This window comes from Lycium ferocissimum, chromosome 1 (assembly GCF_029784015.1).
Source record: "Lycium ferocissimum isolate CSIRO_LF1 chromosome 1, AGI_CSIRO_Lferr_CH_V1, whole genome shotgun sequence".
NCBI classification, from domain to species: domain Eukaryota; kingdom Viridiplantae; phylum Streptophyta; class Magnoliopsida; order Solanales; family Solanaceae; genus Lycium; species Lycium ferocissimum.
This window is the reverse complement of record NC_081342.1, coordinates 7,492,389-7,514,503: the sequence shown is the minus strand read 5'-3', so window position 1 is coordinate 7,514,503 and position 22,115 is coordinate 7,492,389. Positions and strand designations below refer to the sequence as shown.

At 35.6% G+C, this 22,115-nt stretch overlaps 1 protein-coding gene across 1 annotated transcript; it reads right to left on the bottom strand.

Annotated features, from left to right (window-relative positions):
* Window positions 1-2,815: 2,815 nt before the first annotated feature.
* Window positions 2,816-11,972, bottom strand: LOC132042263 (26S proteasome non-ATPase regulatory subunit 13 homolog B). The gene is made up of 6 exons (XM_059432878.1): window positions 11,785-11,972; window positions 6,746-7,192; window positions 5,634-5,714; window positions 4,280-4,476; window positions 4,095-4,194; window positions 2,816-3,364 (listed from the first exon to the last, which is right to left on the bottom strand). Exons 1-6 carry the CDS (start codon window positions 11,932-11,934, stop codon window positions 3,179-3,181), a joined length of 1,161 nt encoding a protein of 386 aa, XP_059288861.1. The 5' UTR covers window positions 11,935-11,972; the 3' UTR covers window positions 2,816-3,178.
* Window positions 11,973-22,115: the final 10,143 nt, after the last annotated feature.

Sequence of the window (22,115 nt, the reverse complement as noted above, 5' to 3'; positions counted from 1 at the left end):
ATATTAATAAAAAGCATATGAAGTTCTCAATATCTTCTATTGACATAACATTTTTAATAGGACTATAATACTCATAAAATATTGGACATAAATAACCGTACTAATATGATTAAACAAGACCGACAAGTCATATCATATAACATAGGTTTTTCTATTTCATTGTGCCCTATTCTTAGGAGTATACCATCTAAGAAATATTCATATGCTATGTACAAACATGAAGTGTGATAATTTAGTTCAAAGCTATACGTCTCTAACAGGCCATCTCATAGGCCAGTGGTTTCTTAATTAAAAAGTGCTTCATCGTCCTAATCTACTTTCTTACAAAGTAATCCTCCAATATAGTGATGCTCCAATATCGAATGTGTCATGGTGTAGTTTCACCCATTGTTAACAAGTTTTAAATTTGCCTACCTGATATTCTCTGCCTAGACGCAAAGTTCAGAAATAATAACAGGTACTTAAATTAGGATAATTATGCTAAATATATAGTTAAGCTCAGTATTATGAAAAATTTGATCATACAATTAAGACCTCCTGGATGTTGTGTCGCATTTTTAGGAACGAAGGAGCAAATCATGATTATAGTTAATTCCATCTTTAAATAGAACTCATTAGAGTTAAGAATGCTATTTTTTCACTAAAACTGTCTAATAATTGTTGTATCTTTTTCTACTTTTCGAAAATGGGTGGCCCTATAAATTTCATGTACATTCTTATCTGTTAATTTTCCATAAGAGAAATTTAAGTAATGTGTGATGTTAGTAAAAAATTAATGATTTCAAATTAATATACTAGTACATTCCTATATTTTAAATTGATGTTCTCTCAATTAAATTAACTTTTTGCTTACTGCTGAGTATATTAGTTACACTACTAAAATATAACAAATAATTCAAACAAGGCCCCAAGCCCATTAAGAATAAAAGTGGTGGTTTAATTAGAGGAGCCCATCAGGCATGTGTGGGACTTGGTGAACACCCAGCCCGTTATCCTTCCACTGCCCAAAGCGGGACCTTTTCGTTGCTCTGTGAAACCAGCCTCACGCGATCCGGCCCACTTCACCGAGTGACGCAGCCCGTGCTTTCGGTCGGGCCACGTGTCTCGACTCTGTGCTTGGATAGGGCAGGCCAGAAAATAGCCCACCAAGCCCTGCCAAATAAGGCGGCCTATCATTCCACCACATTATTACCCCCATTTGGGTTACAAGCTCGCATTACCAAGCGCGGCGACCGTGGCTCTCTCACATTCTATTAAAAGGCACTAAATGTTCTGTTTTGCAGCGATGTGGGACTGTGGGACAAATCCTTCATTTCATCTCATAGAGAAACTTATTGTTTTGTCATTATAAAGCATTTCTTTGTCTTAACTAGTGTGTTCAAATTCGATCAACTAACCAATGCTAAAGGTAACCATGTGAATGATGCAAACAATACTCTACCAGAATAGTAGTAATATTTATCGACGAAGCGATGAACAATTTACCTAATGAAATATACTAGTGAAAAAACTTAAAACATCATCAAAGTTAAGGACTAAAAACCGATTAAATATACTTTCAATTCATGACACCGTCAGATAGCAAATCTGCGATCAAACTTTAGTTGAGCAAAAACTTGTGAAATAAAAGAGGATTTTGCAAAATATCATTTACGAGGAGAAATTTGCAACTACTATTATTTAAGATTTACCGTCTAAGAAAATTTATTAATGCCATGGAACAAGTATGAAGCAGTTCAAAAAGAGCGCTACAAGACAACAACTAGCATTTTCATAAAGCATTGCTATATTTTATTTATTTATTTTTGCTAATTACTTAAGTATTCATTCTTCATTCTCCTTATCACTTCTACACAAACAAATGCGCCACGAATATGTGTATATATTCGGTTTAGTTTTTCTTTTACCTGCAGTTGGACAAAGCTTTAGTCGTCCAAACCAAATTAATCAACTTGAAAATTCGACAAATGGTGAAAGGGCTGAAGTTGTTTAAGATTTAACCGGCGTTTGCCTCCAAATTTAACGAGTACTTTTAACTTTACTGTCCTAAGCTTTGAACTCCATAATTTAAAACTTCAAGACAGTTCTTTCAGTTCAATATTTTCCTTCTTTCTAGAACATATGATAATTTTTCCATTTCGCTTGTACGTTAATATAAATATGAAGATCACTCTTTAATATTCCAATTATACGATTCGGACAATATAAAACTAACATTCAGTTTGAACTGAACTTCAAAACAATATGTCTACTGTTTTCTTAAGTGTCCTGAATTTCTAGGAAGCAGGGAAGAAATGAATATTTATTGCTTATTTTAAGTTGTAAGCTTTAAATACTTCACAAACACGGGCTAATTCTAAATAATGGCCATAAAACTGGCTGCCTGGTGCCAGTTTCACTTTCTTTACTAGTGAAAATCACCTAGTGAAATAGTCGAAATATGTACAAGCTGACTTGGCACCGCCGTTTTAAAAAAGACTACATAATCCCATTTGCTCGAGACATGCATTGCACTTGGAAGGAAAGACACAAATCATTGTTCAGCCAAGTTATAAGTCTGCTCTTTCAATTTTCTGCTATCGATACTGAGGAACAAGCTGAATGAACTGACCTGGGGAAAGAGAAGTGAAGCCCTCAAATGCAAAGAAGTTGTTTTTACATAGGCCTAAGTGAACAGCAATAGATGGATTTTCAAACTCAGTGATACAGTACTTCCCCAATTTGGACCTCGAAATCAAGCAAACAGAACTAATGCTTATTTTCCTTTTTGAACGTACCAAACCACAAGAAATAGATACCATCCAACACCACTGAGTAATATATAATGGATTCTATTCAAGTGTACTGCATAAAAAGGTCTAAGAAGTACAAAATATCTAAAGGTGGTAAAATAAGCCATTTCACAATTTGGCTGGCATGTATCCCCTGGTAATGCCGTCACTATAGTCTATAGACTAAAAGTGATGGCGTAATAGAACAAGCACCTTAATCCAAAAAATAATGAGATCAGCGATTCAGGACATAAACCAGAGCATACAATGTAGGCCCGAGAAACTAAGCAATGTCTCCCTACTACCACCTCTGCTGTTTTACCAGCTCTCATAGGGACAGCGAAACAAAAGGAAGAAGAGATCGGAGTGTTACAGGGACCTGAAAGTGCAAACTGGGAAACTAATGATTACGATGCAACTAAATCAGGAGTTTCAGCTTCCACGGATGACAATGCAGTGTGTACTTTATCCACCCAATTGTCTAGCCGATCTCGCAATGACTTGATCTGAGGAATACCCAAAACTCTCGGTTGAACCCATGACACGTGAACAGTCCCTTCCACTTGATCGATTATTCCCTCGATCAGATGCACCTACAGTAACACAATATCACACCAGAAAAAATTTGCAGAACATCAGGAAAAAGTAAATATCCATAAGAGGGTCTGGGATGAAAAAATATTTGTAATACAGCAATGCAAGATAAAACAGAGGGGGGAACGGAATGAGGCGGCAGCGAACTAAAAAGCACAAGAAAACGTCTAAAAACTTCTTGGTTGCAACCTACATATGGCTCATGTGGAGGAGCTTTCAGTCAGGGCATAATGTAATAAATGAGAATTACTTCCAAGTGACTGTTGGGAATTTGGGATATATAAACTGCACAGCAACAAGTTTGACTGCTGCCACAACTTAAGATATAGTAGCTTGATGAATCACTTAAATCAAATGATTTTTCAATAAGTACTAATAACAAATAAATGGAGAGGTTATCCTTCTCAAGGAAGGAGCTAACCTACTTCCGATGACTTGATAAACTAAGCTATTAAGCTTATAGCTATTACACTTCCTCCATCCAAAAGGGTTTTCGCAGCTCACTAAATTATAAACTAGAAAATGCATAAATTGGGTGTGCAGCATGTGCACTACAAGAGAAAATAGGCAAAAAGATTATGTTTGCATATCACATCTCGATACGACCTTAACATCCAATAACATTACAAAGATGAGCATTTCTTTCTTATGCATGTCTTGATGCGTGGAAGCCGGTTAGCATACAGAGGAGAGGTTAGATCTTAATTAAACAAAGAAGAATTCACTTACAGAAAGGCTCTTCATTAGGAGATACTCTACATCTTCCACGCTAAGCTTAGTGCGCTCAGCAATGGCACTCAATGGAATAGTTCTATCCTCTGCTGGACGACTGCATGCAAATGCATTCACCATAAGTTACAGTTCAACAACAGCAGATTATGGAATTATCAATACCTGCAAAATTGCCATGGTACCTGAAGATGATTTCCATCAAGCACAGAATGTTGATCTTCTCCAGAAGCTTTTTCTCATTCTGCAACAATGCTGGTTGAGCACTTAAAGCAGCTTGATGGACACGGCACAATTCTTGATAGCGAACTAAATCACCAGTGTTGAATGCTTCAAGAATATGATACAGCCATTCAACCTGTGTCCCTACCAAACTCTTTATCTGTAAAAAAAAGTTAGGATCAACTCATTTTAAATGAAACCTACACAATGTTGCCAAAGAAACCAACATAAGATCACACTATGGCTCTCTAATATAATCCTGATCAATTCCACTACTTCTGAAGCCTATTTGATGGTCAAAACTGAAGTTTAAAAGATTTCAGATAACTCTGTGCTATGGCTACACCATAGATACTTTATATTCAGTTTCTTTTGGAAAACTTCTTGATACTTCTGTAACAAAATCGTCAATTGGTGAAAATTCTACGTACCCACTGTAAGGTATTGATCAATGGCAGTCCCGTGGGCGATTCTCCTTCTATCAGATGCCTAAAGCAAGAAGACCCCCTTTCTACTTATCTATTTGTCATGGTAATGTAGGGCCTAAGTTACTGGCTGTGTCTAAATGGAGGCAATGGATCGAGGCTTTAAAATGGGGAGTGCATCAATGACATTGATCAACACTGTCCTTGACATAATGTGTGGCTTGGATATGAAAGACAACAACAAACAACAACATACCCAGTTGAATCCCACAATGTGAGGTCTGGGAGGGTAAAGTGTACGCAGACCTTACCCCCACCTTGGAAGGTAGGGAGGCTGTTTCCGAAAGCTTGGATATGAAAGACCTTCACTTTTTTTTTTTTTTTTTTGTCCATCTACACAACCAAAGCCTGCTGCTGAAACGGCGGTGAAGACAACTGTGAAGATGATACACTCTGGAAAAGGGTGGAAGATGCTAAACACCTATCCTTTTGGGATGGGTCCATGGAAGTTCATGAGGAAGTTATGGGATAAATTCATTACAAGAAAAACCTATACGCTAGGAAGAGAGCAAGGGTAATTCCTAGAATGGGCAGCTTAGCCACATCACGGCAGAGATGCTTTATGGGATGCTTTGGAAGCATACAACCTACAATTTTAAGAATAGTAGAGAGACCACTGTGGAAATTTTAACCAAACTTTTGTTTCAGTTGTATTTTTTAGTGTAAGGCAACATCCCTGTTGTACAAATAGATGGGGACGGCTTTCATGGAAATTTCTTCTATGCATGACATCAACTTCGTGTGACATACAATAGAAGATCTTTTTTTTTTTTTTTTGAGCAGATACAATAGAATGTTTTGAATTGTCCAAATAAAACAAAAAATAACTTACAATTGGATGAGCTAGCAGCTCCCCGAAATTGTATATGTTGTCTCCCAGTAATGCCGACAAGGACAAATCAAACGCCAAATCCTGGACAAGATAGAAGAAACAATTACATAGAATAAAAAAACTCAAAATTGACACTCAACAATTTTCAGATGCTTCTTCTTTAGAAGATTGAAGTTACACAAAGAGTTTCCAGCCACACATACAACCAACATTCTACCCAAAAGCTTGACAAAATAAAGGCCTGAAAGAGCCGTAAATAAAGCATGAGTTATTTCCCAGCATCTTAATGCTTAGCAACTGCTGAAGTGAAAGATAAATGTGAGTCGCAGATATTAGAATCAACTTGTAGAAAAGATTCAAGTAAAGCACAATGCGAGTGACTGACAGTATTTTAGAAAATTAAGATCCGTAAGCATACTTATCATAAATTCAAAACAAGGACCTTCCACAGCTTCCCAAACTATGAATTGATTCCCCTATAATAAGAAGAAATACGTGATCCATCCTTCAGCAATCTAGCAAATAATGCAATCAATGAGGAAACTACAAGCATGGTTTGCTCCTGCACCAATTCTATGCATGTTGACACCTACTTATGGGATCATTAAGCTCTGCCCAACAATGGGTATGCAATATCTGTGGCACACATCAATACGTGCACAATCAATTAATCAATCATCTATGTCAGTTAAAAAAAACCCAATCCAGTTTGCTCTATTCAGCCCATTTCTCCAATACCAAAGAATTTGTCAAGATGAAATGCACACAAATCAACAGCTTATATAGACTTTATGCCAAAGATTCACTTCTCTCTTGGATACCAAGTAGTATAAAATGCAAGGAGCATGAATATATTAAAAATATTGCTCTAACACATGTATATTATCATGGATATCTACTAGCAACATTTCTTATCAACCTTCTCCATGATGTCAATAGTACACCACATTTTAGACCTTGTTCAATGTTAGGACTTCTGTGCAAAGAGATGTAATACCAAGAGTAAGATAGCAAGACAGACCACTATAGAGAGGCAGAGATCAGCTAGACATAGCCAAGAAATTCTAAGATCGTTCTTTGGATGAACGGCAGAACATTAAATGGTAACATACCAGCTTGAATGACTCTGAAAGAGAATCCACTGAAATGTATGCAAGATAGAGGAGAGCACTTTTGTAAAACTCTGCGAACTCCTGCCGTGTTTTATGATACTGAGATGAAACCCAATAGTAGCTAGCATAAACAGAGGGGTCAACATCTGTCATGTTGTCAAGTGTAGCACTCCCCTCTTCTAAAAGCTTCTTGCACTCTTTTTGATCCCCTTGCTCAAGCTTAAATAGGGCAATCTGCAACTTAATATAAAGTATCGGCTCCTCTATGCGTGTCTCTTTAGTATTTAGAAGTTTCTCAGCTACTCCTTCCAGGTAACCTATTGCAGCTTCTTTCTCCGAGTATTGTCGAGAAACGGTTACAGCGAAATGTGCAAGCTTCAGAAGATTGATCTTTGTCTCGAAATCAGTGATGAAATTGTGATACAGCTGTATCAGTGTGTCACCAGCCTAAGAACAAAATAAGGGAAACAAAAAGAAAAGGCATTAGATCTGTATACAACACAATAAAGACAACTACTGTAACTATGGCGACTGGAGAATCTAGCATATGCAATTTAACAAGGTGCAGTAAGATAATGAGAAACAGAATAACAACACCACATTTCCTATGCTATATGGACACATATTTCCATGACTACATTGCAAGATTCAAGAACATCTACAGCCCTGATCATGCACCTACCCAGAGAACTCAATGCTACACATTTTACAGCACCATCCTTCAATAACTCGTGTGCAAAGGACAAGTGAAACTGATAAGATTTGCAGAAGAAAAAATTAGATTTGTTAGGAGAAGTATTATTCAGATGATTTAAATAACTGTATATTTTATTTTTTGTCAACAAACTTCAGTAACAGGATCCTTATGGCAGATAGTAGCATTGCAGTGAATGCGTAGGCAACACACCAGTATCTTATCTGCGTCTATGCCAATGAATATACAGGAAAAATACCAGTATCTTAGCTATGGTTATTCATGCTATATGAAACTAATAAACTATTCAAATCCAGGATCAATCACAAATAAGAATAAGATACTTCTATCAAAGACTACCCGTTTGTATTAGGTAATACTGAACCTCAAAAGAGTACAACAACAACAACATACCCAGTGAAATCCCACAATGTGGGGTCTAGGGAGGGTAAAATATACGCAGACCTTACCCCCATCTCGGAAGATAGAGAGGCTGTTTCCGGAAGACCCTCGGCTCAAGAGAAAACATGATGAGAAAAGGTCAGATAAGCACAAACAGTTCAAAGCAATACGAAAATGAAACTAACTAAAACGAAAAAACCATGATAAAGCGATGAGAAAAAAGAAACAGAGTAGCTACCACAGATAAATACGATAATTGTGGTACAAGGAACAACATATAGTAGCACGAATCAAAGGACAAGAAAATGAAGATCAAAACTGCGACTACTAGTACGACGGGATACACGAGACTACCTACTAGCCTTCTACCCTAATCTGAGTCCTCCATAGCCTCCTATCTAAGGTCATGTCCTGTCTAAGCACCTCTCTCCAATACTTCTTAGGCCTACCTCTACTTCTTCTGAAACCGTCCATAGCCAACCTCTCACACCTCCGCACTGGGGCATCTGTGTTTGTCCTCTTCACATGCCCAAACCATCTCAGCCGCGCTTCCCCCATCTTGTCCTTCACCGATGCCACTCTCACCTTATCTCAGATATCTTCATTCCTAATCCTATCTCACCTGGTGTGCCCACATATCCATCGCAACTTTCATCTTCTGGCCATGCGAATTCTTGACTGCCCAACACTCCGCCCCGTACAACAAAGTCGGTCTCACTACCACTTTGTAGAACTTGCCTTTAAGCTTTGGTAGCACCTTCTTATCACATAGCACTCCTGAAGCGAGCCTCCATTTCATCCACCCTGCACCAATACGATGCGTGACATCATCGTCAATATCCCCATCTCCGTGTATAATAGACCCAAGATACTTGAAACTTCCTTTCTTTTGAATGGCCTGGGTACCAAGCCTCACTTCCACGCTAGCCTCATGTGTCTCATCACTAAACTTGCACTCCATGTACTCTGTCTTGGTCCTACTCAACTTGAACCCTTTAGACTCCAGAGTTTGTCTCCAAATCTCCGCCAAGCATTCACTCCGTCAGGGGGTCTCGGCACTCGTGACTATGTCATCCGCGAATAACACGCACCACGGCACCACCTCGAATTTGCCGCGTCAAACCATCCATCACCAAGGCAAATAAAAATGGGCTAAGAGCTGATCCCTGATGCAACCCCATCTCCGCAACCCCATCTCCACTGGGAAGTGTTCCTAGTCTTCTCCCACTGTTCTAATCCTGGTCTTGGCTCCCTCATACATGTCCAAGTGAGAACCTTACCACCCAGCATAAGCTCTTAGTGATGGATTTGGAGATTAAGAAGAAGAAGAAAAAGAGGGTCGTGGATGACCCAGGATCAAAGGGGGAGTTCGACTTCGTCAGCCGCCCGAGAGATGAGGAGAAGTTGATGGCTATGGGGGCTTGGGAGAGTAGGGGGGAGTCCTATGTTGCTCGGACTCTTTAAAAATGCCAGCGGGTGCGTGTCGGATACTCCAAAAGTAGTGTATTTTGGAAGTATCCGACACGGGTGCAGCATCTAAAGTGAAGAGTCCACGCAACTTAGGGGGGGACGCAAGCAGTATGTGGGATAGGATGGCCAACTGTATTAGGAAAGTAGCTAGAGATGTACTGGGGGTCTCGAGAGGTCATCATGGTGAGCACCGAAGGGACTGGTGGTGGAATGGAGAAGTCCAAGAGAAGGTGGAAGCAAAGAAAGTGGCATACGCGAAGTTGGTAGATAGCAAAGACGAGGAGGAAAAGCGGATGAATAGGGAAAGGTATAAGATTACTGTTCACGCCGATATTACTGTTCACCGCCGGAATCTGCCGGAAAAATTGAGTACCTGTGCCGAACCGACCGGAAACCTACTAGAGAGGGGTTTCCGGTTGTAGAAACGAAAAAAAAAAAAAAAGCAAAAAAGCAACGAGAAGAGAAGAGAGGAGGGGAGAGATCTAGCCGGAAAACTGCCGCCGGTGCTCGTCGGCCAAAGAGAGGTGAGAGAGAGGTACCTGGTCGGAACTGCCATGAGAGGAGAGGGGGTTGGGGTGGGAGTGGGAGTTACCGTTGGGGAGAAGGAGTAAGAGATAGGAGAGAGAAATGTGCCAGGCCCCTGAACCTCAAAAGAGTATAGACGAAAAAACATAAGGTAGTATTTTTCCCTTTCACTAGCATTTAATTGTGTGCTGTTGTCAGAATCACTTCTTCATCCAATCTCACTTTCATATAGACATTAGATAGAGGCTTAAATCCCAAGACATATCAGAGAACTTCTAATCTCAACCATGGTTCAAAATCATTATATCCCAATTAGTTATGGAGGGTGGCTCTCCACCCTCACATGGGGTTTATCATTTCCATATTGCCAATATGAGAATTTTAGCTATGAAGAGGTTTAAGGAATTGGATTGCACATGAACACATAAGCTAAATACAGTCAACTAAGGTTTTTTTTTTTTTTTTTTTCCTGATAAGTACATGACACTCACTGTTAATTAGTAATTTCAGTGTCATTATGTTACAGCAAGCAACATAGAAATGCAGACACACAACTGCAGCTACACATAAAATGATGTACGTCGTGGGAACCATAGCCAATGCAATTCCCATTGGTAGAAATGCAGACACATAACTCCAGCTACACATAAAATGATGTACGTCGTGGGAACCATAGCCAGTGCAATTCGCATTGGTACCTATACCTAAGCTGATTCAAAGCTCTAAACTTCATGTTTAACAAACCACCAAAAAAGCATAACAATTAGGGTGTATTTGGAGCCGTTTGGACATGCATTTGGATTTGTTAAGTTGTATTTTTTCTTATAGACATAAAAAACCCACGAGTTGTGAAAACCATCAAAATTTTCCCAATTCTTATACAATCTTACCAAATGAGCAAGTCATAGTTCATATAACAAAACTAATACGCTAATAGAAGACCTTTCTAAAAAATACGACATCAATTAATCAAACTTTAGTTCAATAAAATGGAAATTTAACATGAATAGTAATATAATTACTCTTTAATATAATCCTCCCACATGGTACGACCAATCTCTTCACGCCGAGCATGCATTTCCCGATAAGATGACCGAGAAGACAAATCAACATTGCCGCATTTAAAAAATCTATAGGTCTTTTTTTACAAAATATAAACTTATGGGTCAAGTTTTACATTTAAATATTTTGAAATCATCATTTGAAATCCCAAATCATGCCTTCATCTCATGAGATGAAATCGCATGTTCAAACGCCTACTTGGTACGGAAGATGACATTTTCTAGAAAATGTTTTCCAATTTTCCCATGTTTGGTTTGTCAAAATGTTTTAAAAAAACGTTTTCTCTAAGAAAACAAGTTCCTTAAAGATGAGGAAAATAACTTCCCTAATAGAAGTAGGGAAAACAAGTTCAATAAGTGACATTCCAAGTTCATTGTCTCCTCCCCACCCACCCAACACCCTCGAACCCCTAGTCCCCACCCAATCCCACCCCCATAGTGTTTTGCTAGATTGCATATAAATGCTCTAGAAATAAAGTAACAAGGCCACTTGTTTTCCAAGAAAACATTTTCCTTCGTACCAAACACACCCTTAAATTGCAACTCTCCAACTAAAGCTCCACTGTTCTTCATTTCACTTCACTTCACTTCTCTTAGCCCCAAGATTCCGCCTTTTCAGTTCCTTCAAAGGTTTCAGATTATTAAACCAAATAACCCTAACTTTAGCATCAATCACTATACCTCCAAAACCAAAATCACGCAAAAAACCCCTAATTTATCACAAACCTAAACAACAAAAAGTCCATAAAACACAAAATAAGAATAAAATAAACACAAAACCCAAAATTACAGATCCCTAACTACTCCTTTTCAACTATTTCTAAACCAAATACCTTAACCTATAATCAATCACTATATGTCCACACTAAAATCAAGCAAATTCGTACCTGAAAAACAGCGAGAGCAACGAACTGTTCGAGCTTGAGAGAGAGCTGATGCCAGAGCTTGCGTTGGTACAGATCTGCAAGCGTAGTGTACCAATCAGAAAGCTCTGGATGCTCATTTCTTAGCGATTCCAAGTATTGTAGTGCCGCCATTGCTGCTCTCACTATTCCACCGATGAACAAACCAAAGTATACTTTAAAGAGTCATATAATGTAAAGTTATAAACTGGAGTGACTTTTTTTAAAAAAAAAAATTAAATTAGTGGGCGTTTGGGCATAAGAAATGTGAAATTTGAAAGCTGCACATTAATAAAACTAAAATAGGTATAAAATGGCAATTATCTCTTAATTTTTTAAATTGAAAATATTTAAAAAAGTAAAAATAGATAATTACTTTTAATTCAGATGAAAAATAAAAATGGACGGAGGAGTACTAATCTCTTTTTATCCCATGATAGTTGTATTTAGGAGTGTTCATGGTTCGGTTTGGGTCGGTTATTGATTAAAATCATAACCAAATTAAATAAAATAAGAACCACCGGTTTGGTTTGATTTTTTTAATTTATGACTAGTAGCCATGAGACTTATCAGTAAAACATTAAAAAGTTGAAAAAGACATGTCTTTTTTTTTTTGTTCAAACGATAACTTTTATTTATAGCTTAAGGTGGAACATACATCATAGAAACATTTTCACTATTAGTGATAGTGTAGTACTCAAGTTACCCAAAGTTGCTAAACTATTACATATAGAGCTAAAAACTAACTTAGTAGTGGCTGCACCATTTTTGTCATCTTAATACACATACCTGAAAATAAAGTAGAGCATAGGAGCTTTTAGTTGTTGTTACAAACATACATATTAATTAAACATAAAGACTGCCTAAAATTAAAATTAAAATATATGAAATAAAAAAAACTTTGTGTAATGATCCAAAACTTTTGGGACAGTACTTGCATTTTGCCCTCAATTCTCCCATTTTATTAAAAAAACTTTGTGTAATGATCCCAAACTTTAGATGTTTTTCTATCATTATCCCTGCAAGTGGTCTCGACTACAAGGAGTTGTTATTTTCTCGCTTTTTTAGGAGGATTACCCATGGAAGAAGTATTAGGCATTACCATGTGCTTGAGTTGCGCAAGATATGCCGATGATATCAAGTATCTTCGATAGGAACCTCCAAATCTACAACCTCTGTCCTGTTTATGTGAAAAATATTAGAAGTTTAGGACCCATTCAGACAAGAAAAAAGAAAGGTATAAATTCAAAAAGAAAAAAGAAAAAAAAACAACCTAACATCAAATGGCTGACAAAGAAAGACTAAAAATTTAAGTTAAAGACATTAGACTCTAACGCGAGCTTCTGTTAGTAGGTTTACACTTAACACTTAAAAGACATGGGCTTGGATATATTCTTAAAAACATGGGCCTTAAACAATCATGTGAAATAAGTTGACCAAAAATCAAATTAATGATTAAAAGGTATAAAATATTTATAACTATTTATGAAAAACTAATATTATACATATAAATAATTATAAAATTTATGTATATAATTTATCGGTTTGGTTCGGTTATTTTTTAATAGAACCATAACCAAACCAAATATTATCGGTTTTTAAAATTTAAAACCAAATCAAACCAAATGTCGGTTCGTTTATTCGGTTTGGTTAAATTTTCGGTTTCGTTTTAACCAAAACCGTGAAAAACCCTAATTGTAATATACAAAAGAAAACGTATTCCAAATCTATAGTAATATTTTACGTTTCGTGTTTGAATCCTAATCTTGTAGGGGGTATGTTAAAAAATAGGGAAAAGGACATATATGGCCGGTCGGCCATAAATAATCCCACCCTCTAATCCAATTTTTTCCAAACTCAAATTATACCCACTAAACTAATCTCATCCATTAGCCAAAACTTAAATAAGACAATTTTCAAATAAAAACCCAAACACACAAATGTTTGAGGCGATTTTTATATATAATATGCGTCATTTGTGTATAAAATATGTATTAGTACTTATCTATAATGTATAGAAACTGTATAAAATATGAATCACTAAGGTATGTATCATTTTTGTATATAATATGTATCATTTGTGTATATAATGTGTATCAGCACAGTGCAACTGCCCTATATAGAATAGAAAATTGTATCATTTTTATATATAATATGTATCATTTTTTGTATAGAAAGTGTATATATAATTCGTATGTATATAAACTATATCGCTTGTATAGAAAGTGTAGCATACGTATAAAAAAATATATAATAGAAACTGTATCATTGTGGTATATAATATGTATCACTATTGTATATGTAAAAAAAAATATCATATCATTATTGCATAATATGTGTATAATAAATGTATAATTTATGTAAAATAAATGTATGATTAATTTCAACATGTGTATATAAAATGTATAATTCTTGTATATAAAGTGTATATATAATTTCAACATATGTATATATCTTTCAGTGTGTACAGGCTGTTGGGCCGGCCAGCCTTGGCATTATTTTGGGCCGACCGGCCATTTTTTGGCATTATTTTGGGCCGAGCGGACTCCTGGGGGTATTACGCCCAAATATTGGCCAAATGTGGCATTACTTTGGGCCATTGGACACACAATATCCTTTTCCCTAAAAAATATACAGTTTTTGAAAATAGGGAATTTTACATAAATGACTACACTTTGGGGGTTTAAAGTTTGCCATAACTACAGTTTCAATATTTACATTGCGTAGCTATAGTTTCCTCGTTGTATTCAAAAAATGGCTCGTTGTATTCATAAAACGGCCTAGTCAGTATTCATGAATACAAATAATAAAAAAATTTCAAAAATTCTTTTCACCGTATTCAAGTCATATGTATTCAACTCAAATTGTATTCATGTCAAATGTATTCAACTCGATTGTATTCATCTATAGCTACTTTTACATTGTATTCACTTTATTGTATTTAAAAATCGAAGGTATTCAAACAACATAAATACAAAAAAATGTATTTAACTTGCATTAACCGAGTTGAATTTTCCCAGAAAAATTAACGAATACACTCAAATACTGAATACAAAAAAAAAAAAGAAAAAAAAAAATGTCCCCACTGTTAAAAAATTATAGCCGACTATCATTGTAAGAACTAATTACGATTTTTCTATCGAATTCCCAGATCCCCGATCTCCCCTTCCAATCTATTGCCTTGCACGTGATAGAGGATCTCTAACAAAATATAGCAGTGATTTTTACCCATAAATGATGATTATAAATCATGAATACAAACAAAAAAAAATAAAAATAAAATGCATTTCAACAGTATCTGAGGCAAAATCATTTTTTTTTTTTTTTGGATTTCTTAAATGAAAAACATTTTGGAGTCTAAAACCCCTTCTGAATCATTTTTTCGACATCTGGGAAGAAATTTGCTCGACTCACACTGACTGATAGCATGAGTCCACACTTAGCAAGCACTACAAGCTTTATTATTGAGATTCAATCTGCTGAAGAGACCTTGAGGCTTGCATATTGGATCTAGGCAACCTAAATAGAAATCTGAATGTGTAGTGGTATTATACTTAGCAAGCAGGCATTGACTAAAGAGTTTTCTTCCGTGTAAAGGACGAAAGTGACTCCATTGAAGTAGTACAAAGAAAAAATGAAAGAACTAGGGTTGCTAAAGGAGAAAGAGTTGAGGGAGAAGAGAGAGAGAGGATTGAGGGAAAAGAATGATACGGGAAGAAAAAGTATATTAAAATGCATTAGTTACATTGTGTAATTGATATACAAAATTTAGCTATGAGATGTAATTAAAACAAAGTATAGCTACTAAATGTAAATAACTTCTAATGTTTGCCACACCATGTAGATTTCCCTTGAAAATATTATGCCATGAAGCCCAATATATAATAAATATTATACAACGTTATATCTGGGGGGGATTATACTCAATGTATCAACCTTGTATAAAATGTATAATAGTGTATAGAAGTTATTTATTCACAAATATGAGCTAAATCGGTGTTTATACACAAAATAAGGCTACGTGGCGTAAATATTTTCTCTTGTTATAATAGTAGAGATAACCTAATATTCTTTGATTATTTGTATTGTATTAAACCCAATAGAGAGAAAAGGGTTATTTAGATGTTATTTTGTGCTGATTATCACAAAAATGGCTAGATGGCAAACTGTCATTAAAGAGTGGTTCAGGCCCAAAATGTCATCAATGAGTGGCTCAGGCCCAAAATGTTGGGCAGTTATCAAGAGAACCCAAGAAGCTTCATTTTTTTGCGCGGATTTCCTTCAAAGGCACTGGTCTTTAATTTTTATCCTTCACCTAATATCCCAAGATTTGGGGTTCCAATTCCGGATCAGTAAAAAAAATTGCAAGGCAGAGTTTCGTAGTAAATTAGGGCTATTCGGGCAAAAGTTAGGCCTCAAGGAGGAGTTTTGTAAAATTTCAGCTGAGTTAAAAAAAAATTGTCTTAATGCGAAACTTCTACCTTAAGGTAGCATAAGGCAAAATTCTGCCTTAAGATAGAGTTTGCCTTATGCCTGAAGACAAAACTCTGCCTGATAAGGAAGAGTTTGCAGTCAAACTCTGCCTGATAAGGAAGAGTTTGCAGTCAAACTCTACCTGATAACGGAGAGTTTGAGGCAAACTGCGCCTTAAGGTAAAGTTTGAAACTCTGCCTGAGAAGGAGAGTTTGCAGTCAAATTCGGTCTTGCGATTTTTTTTAAATTTTTGACTGAGCATGAGTTCGAACCCGGAACTCAGAAATTTTGTGCAAAGGACAACAATTAAAGACCGGTCCCGAATAAGTACAAGGGAAAACTACGTATATATACATGTTAAAGAGAAGTATTTACGAAACGTGACGATAGGTTTTGTTATTTACAAAACATAACGATATTTTATGAAACATGACGGATTTTCATATATATTTTTTTTTTTAAAACAATTTTATATTTTTCAAAATTTTTTTTTTTAAAAAAAATTGCTCAAAGGCTTAAAAAATTACCTCAAGTTTTTGTGTATGAAAAATGTATGAAATGTGTATGTGTAAGCGAAATTTTTAATATAGTTTTTCATACACAAAATGTGAATGAAATTCTAAGTCTTGAGTAAGATATACACATTTCATACTATTCTCATACATAAAATTTTGAGCGTAATGTTTAAGCTTTGATCGATATATACATATTTCATAGGCTTTTCATACACAAAATTTGAGCGAATTTTTTAAGCCTTGAGCAAGATATACGCATTTCATACACAAAAATTTAATCGACTATTTTAAGTCTTGAATGTTGTATCAAAGTTGTATACAATGTTGTTGTAGCTGTATTAATTTTAGAGAAATCGAACATGAACTTTATACATGAAAATGTGAGCGAAATTCTAAGCCTTGAGCGAGATACAAATTTCATACCGTTTTCATACATACAATTTTGAGGTGATTTTTTAAGCCTTGAACGAGATATACACAATTCATACAGTTTTCTTACTGTTTTCATACATTAAAATTTGAGCGAACTTTTTAAGTCTTGAGCGAGATACACACATTTCATACAACTTTCATACATAAATTTCTGAGCGAAAAAAATAAAATAAAAAAATATTTTTCTTAAAAAGTATGTTTGTTATACGGTTTGTAATGTTATGTTTTGTAAATAGAAAACTATGATCACGTTTTGTAAATATTTTTTCTTAATATGTATATATTCACCCTAAGTACAATCGTGCAAATTGGCCAAGAAGCTTTAAATGGAAAGAAAGGCCGAAGATTTATGTAGCCCATCTACTCGCTCAAGAGGCCCATCTAGCACTAATGGCTGGGCAATTCGCAGAATTGCCCTTCGTTTGGGGTGGTCTTTAAATTTTGCCCCTCATATTTGAAATCTTTAAATTTTGCCACTTCTAAAACCCATAGGTTCCGGTGTTCGAACCTACACGCATTAAAATTTTAAAAAATTCGCAAATAAGGCAAGTTTAAATTTCGCTATGTCTCCAAATGACATACACTGTGAAGGAATTACCAAAGTTATGCCGGACCCGGCATCTTATGCCTTATGGCTGATTGGCATAAGTATGTAGGGGTCGAAAGATAACTTTGATAATTCGTTCAAAAGTTTATCGGATCCGGCATAAAAGTTTGCCCATTAAAAGTATGCCCCCACCCGTAACTTTGTGAAGGAATTACAAGTTATGCCGGACCGATACTTATGCCTTATGGGCGGACTTGGCATAAGTATCTCGGTCCGGCATAACTTTGATAATTCCTTCACAAAGTTATCTTTGTCCGGCATAAAAAGTTTGCCATTAAAGTAATGCCCCAGCCGGCATAACTTTGTGAAAGGAATTATCAAAGTTATGCGGACCCGACATACTTACGCCAAGTCATCCCATATGTATAGATGCGGTCGTGCATAAAATGTGTAATTCCTTAACAAAGTATACGGGTCCGCATACACGCGACCCAATTGTATGCTTTGCGATTTTTTTTTAATTTATCATCGAGCGGGGGTTCGAGCCTCATTATTTCGGCCGAGCTCAAAGTTGCAATGCGAAGGGCAAAAATTAAAGACCAGCAATATGAGGGGCATAATTTAAAGACCACAAATATGAGGGGCAAAATTTAAAGACCACCCCAAAAGAAGGGCACTCCGCGCAAAAATCAACAAGGCCTGTGACCTTTAGAACATAAAAATTAGAGTTATTTACTATTTTCACCCCTAATATATGCTACTTTTTGTTATTTGCGTCCTTTTTTACTGTGGAAAAAAATATTTTTTTACTTCATAATTTACACCATGATCTTTTTATTTCCTCGCCGCAATTTGTTATTTTTAATTATTTATAAGTGCAAAATAGAAAAAATAAAATCTGTTATAAAATAATAAAGCAAGAACAAAAACAATAGTGTAGAGAAAGAGAGAAGAGAGGAGAATACTTTATTTCCCTTGATGGATGAATTTACAATGAAGGAGAACCCTTTATTTACAGGGAAAAACTAACTTGATCCCAAAGTCACTAACCCTACTTTTTCTCCTAAAGATAGACATCCACAATATATAGATAACTATTCATAACACTCCCCCGTGGATGTCTATTTAATAGATGATGTGTCTCGTTAAAACCTTACTAGAAAAAAACCCGGTGGGAAAAATTCTAGTGAAGGAAAAATAGTACACATTTCTAATAATACGCCCTTTGGTTGCCTCATTAAAAACCTTACAAGGACAAAACCCAGTGGGATAAAAACCTTAAAAGGAAAAAAAAGTACAACGCGTATTAACTCCCCCTGATGAGAATTTCAATCCAAAAACTTGAATCTTCACATTCCAATCTTGTGCACCATCTTCTCAAAAGTTGTAGTTGTTAGAGACTTTGGTGAATAAATCAACCATATTATCATTTGAACCGATCTGTTGCACGTTGATATCACCATTCTTTTGGAGATTGTGTGTGATGAACAACTTTGGTGAAACATGCCTTGTACTTTTATGAATCCTCACTTTAGTTGGGCTATGTATGCTGCTGCATCTTCAGTCTTTGGATAGAATTGCATTGGTATATAATATTGTTGAAATCACTCCAAATGCATTCCTGACTTGCTTTATAAACAGATGTTAGCTTTATATGATTTGACTATCATGTAGAACAACATCGTATGACTATAATCCCTCATAGTCATAGCAAAATATATAAATTCATTAATTGCATAAAGATATGGCACTTCAGGACCAAAGAATTCTGCAAGTTTCTCATTTCAACTTCTTTCAGCAGATAATCTATTGCTTGTGGATACTCTTCGAGAGTTGCAATAATATTCAAGTCATCAACTTGCACTAATAATATGACAAATTTTGATTTCCACAAAGACGTAAGGATAAAAATACCCTTAGTTAATGAATATTCATTATGATAAAATTGCATTCACCTTGCTTGGTTTAATCCATATAAGGATTATGAACAGATTTTTAGAACCTGTATATGCTTCAGGCATTTAAAATTCTTCAATAATTTTCATATAAATTTTGTTAAGTGACCATACCATTAATATTTAGATGCGTGACATTTTTACGTTGTCTGGACTGCAGGTCCAATAACCTTGAAGCTTACCAAAATGTGTCATTTCACTGACAATAATGTCTATGTTAGCATGCTCTATAGACATAGAATTTAGATCCTCACAATCTTTGACAATGTTGCGCTATATTGTACCAAGGATATCGTCGACGGTATATTTTCTTGCATCGGTTTGCAATAGGACATAACTTATTGAGATCTCATCACTTCCATTATTTTTAGGTACCTAACCCTCTCATGAGCTTTCATGAAGTGTTATGTCATAGGCTCTTCAAAAGCACATTGCCTCCTTATAACGATCATTGATCATTTGTTCTTCTTTCTTTTCAATGATTATTGCATTTGAAACTGATTGGTCTATCACGCTTCATGCATGCTGTAGACTCTGTCCTTCAGAGACATGAATTTAATAGGAGCATTTTGCAGCTGGAATTAGATTAATTTTGGGTCAGCGACTTGAATTACCTTTTAATGAGGATCAATACTAATGATAATTCATAGCTTATTTCTTAGCTTCTTATTCTCCCCACCTTATGTTAGAAAAACTAACATATATCCCATCCTTTTTTTCTTGGAGGAATCCATCTTTGTGCATCATGGTAGATTAATTAATCATATACCACATAAAGCATTGCACGGAAATATACGTTTGACCACACAACCAATCGTGGAGTGGAGAATTTATCATAATTTATTTCCGAAGCTTATTTGTGATGTTGTATGTAATATATCATATCTCAGACCAGCACATGAAGCAATGGTTTAGCTACTTGTGAGAGGCATTCAACGCCAAACCAGATTGGATATAAACCAGCATTATCAAGAGGAATTGTCTTAATTACATAATTTGGAAACTATGCTCTTAACTCAATTATTTTGAGCAATCAATTATGCAAATGTCAAACTGTAGGTTGACAATAAGCGCACACGTGATCATTTCGTAGATGCATCTATTTGAGATATCACATAACAGGTAAACGAGCCCATATTCACCTTTTATATTTTTTCAGAACATAAGGGAATCAACCCCAACATTAGCTAGTATAATCAACTTGTCATGAGAACAAGCAACACAATACTCAATTTGCACATCATATTTGAATCGGGATGGCCAAATTGCTCCTGCCAACTGATAAAATTATCTATACTAGTAAACTTCAGGTTTACCATGCCATATGCTATTTGTTTTAGTAAACTTCTGATTTACGATGACATGAATTCTTTTTCACATCGTTAAACTTCTAGTTACCGTGACATGTGATTTCATCATGCTTATATTTGTCGTACAATTTGGAGAATAAGGCGTGTAACCTTAAGCTTTCACATAGATATTTCTTACCAACCATGATTTAGAAGATATTTGATCATCCCATCATTTATAGCTTTAATATGATAGTCATTCACTTTAGCAAACTTCAGGTTTACTACAACTTGTATTTGGATCATAACAACTTCGTATATTACAATCTAGAACGAATTACATAATACATATGCTCTTCAGGATCCTTTAATTTATTCTCCACAATCAAACATTGTTTGGACACTACTCGTGTGATGATCTCCTGGATAAATAGTTAGCTCTTCTAGATAAATTTGTATCCTTTTGCCTTAGAATGATACATAAAAGTGTCCAAGATGATTTGACGTACGATTGGTACGTGCAGAAATGACCTTCATACCACAAAATTGCTTTTATATCCTTTGTCATTTTATCTCTTCAGGAGGTATGTTGTGGTATTTTTATTCACTTCGGGGAATGAAATTTGGTCATTTAGACGAGCTTTATAAACAACTTTCAATAGCTCATTATTTTTCTCAGAAAATACCGCTTCAATATATTTCTAAAAAAATTTCTACTTGGGGAGAAAACTTCTATTTCACCACTTTCAAAGTTCTGCTACTTCCATGGTAGAGTTCAAAGTTTTATTGCTTAAGGAGTAGAGTTCAAAATTTGCTACTTCAGGAGCAGATTTCTGAGTATGATACTTTGGGGGTAGATTTCTGAGTTTACTACTTCAGAAGTAGATTTCTGAGTTTAGTACTTCAGGAGTAGATTTCTAAGTTTACTACTTCACAACCAAACACACGTCTGTATTTATAAGCTTTACTACATATTGTCACATTCATTGCAGGGAATAGATCTGTATTTATACCATTCATCAAAAGTTTACATTCTTCAGGAATGAAACATATCTGGACGTGCCTTAAGCATATCAAAATTATGATCACTCAAAACCTTTTTTTA

What these genes read in the sequence shown, in the direction of transcription:
- LOC132042263 (XM_059432878.1), bottom strand. Translation starts at nt 11,934, where the DNA reads ATGGCGGCACTACAATACTTGGAATCGCTAAGAAATGAGCATCCAGAG. An exon ending in TTGCTCTCGCTGTTTTTCAG is followed by an intron (nt 7,193 to 11,784) that starts GTACGAATTTGC and finishes TTTTGTTCTTAG; the next exon opens with GCTGGTGACACACTGATACA. An exon ending in TTTCAGAGTCATTCAAGCTG is followed by an intron (nt 5,715 to 6,745) that starts GTATGTTACCAT and finishes TATCTTGTCCAG; the next exon opens with GATTTGGCGTTTGATTTGTC.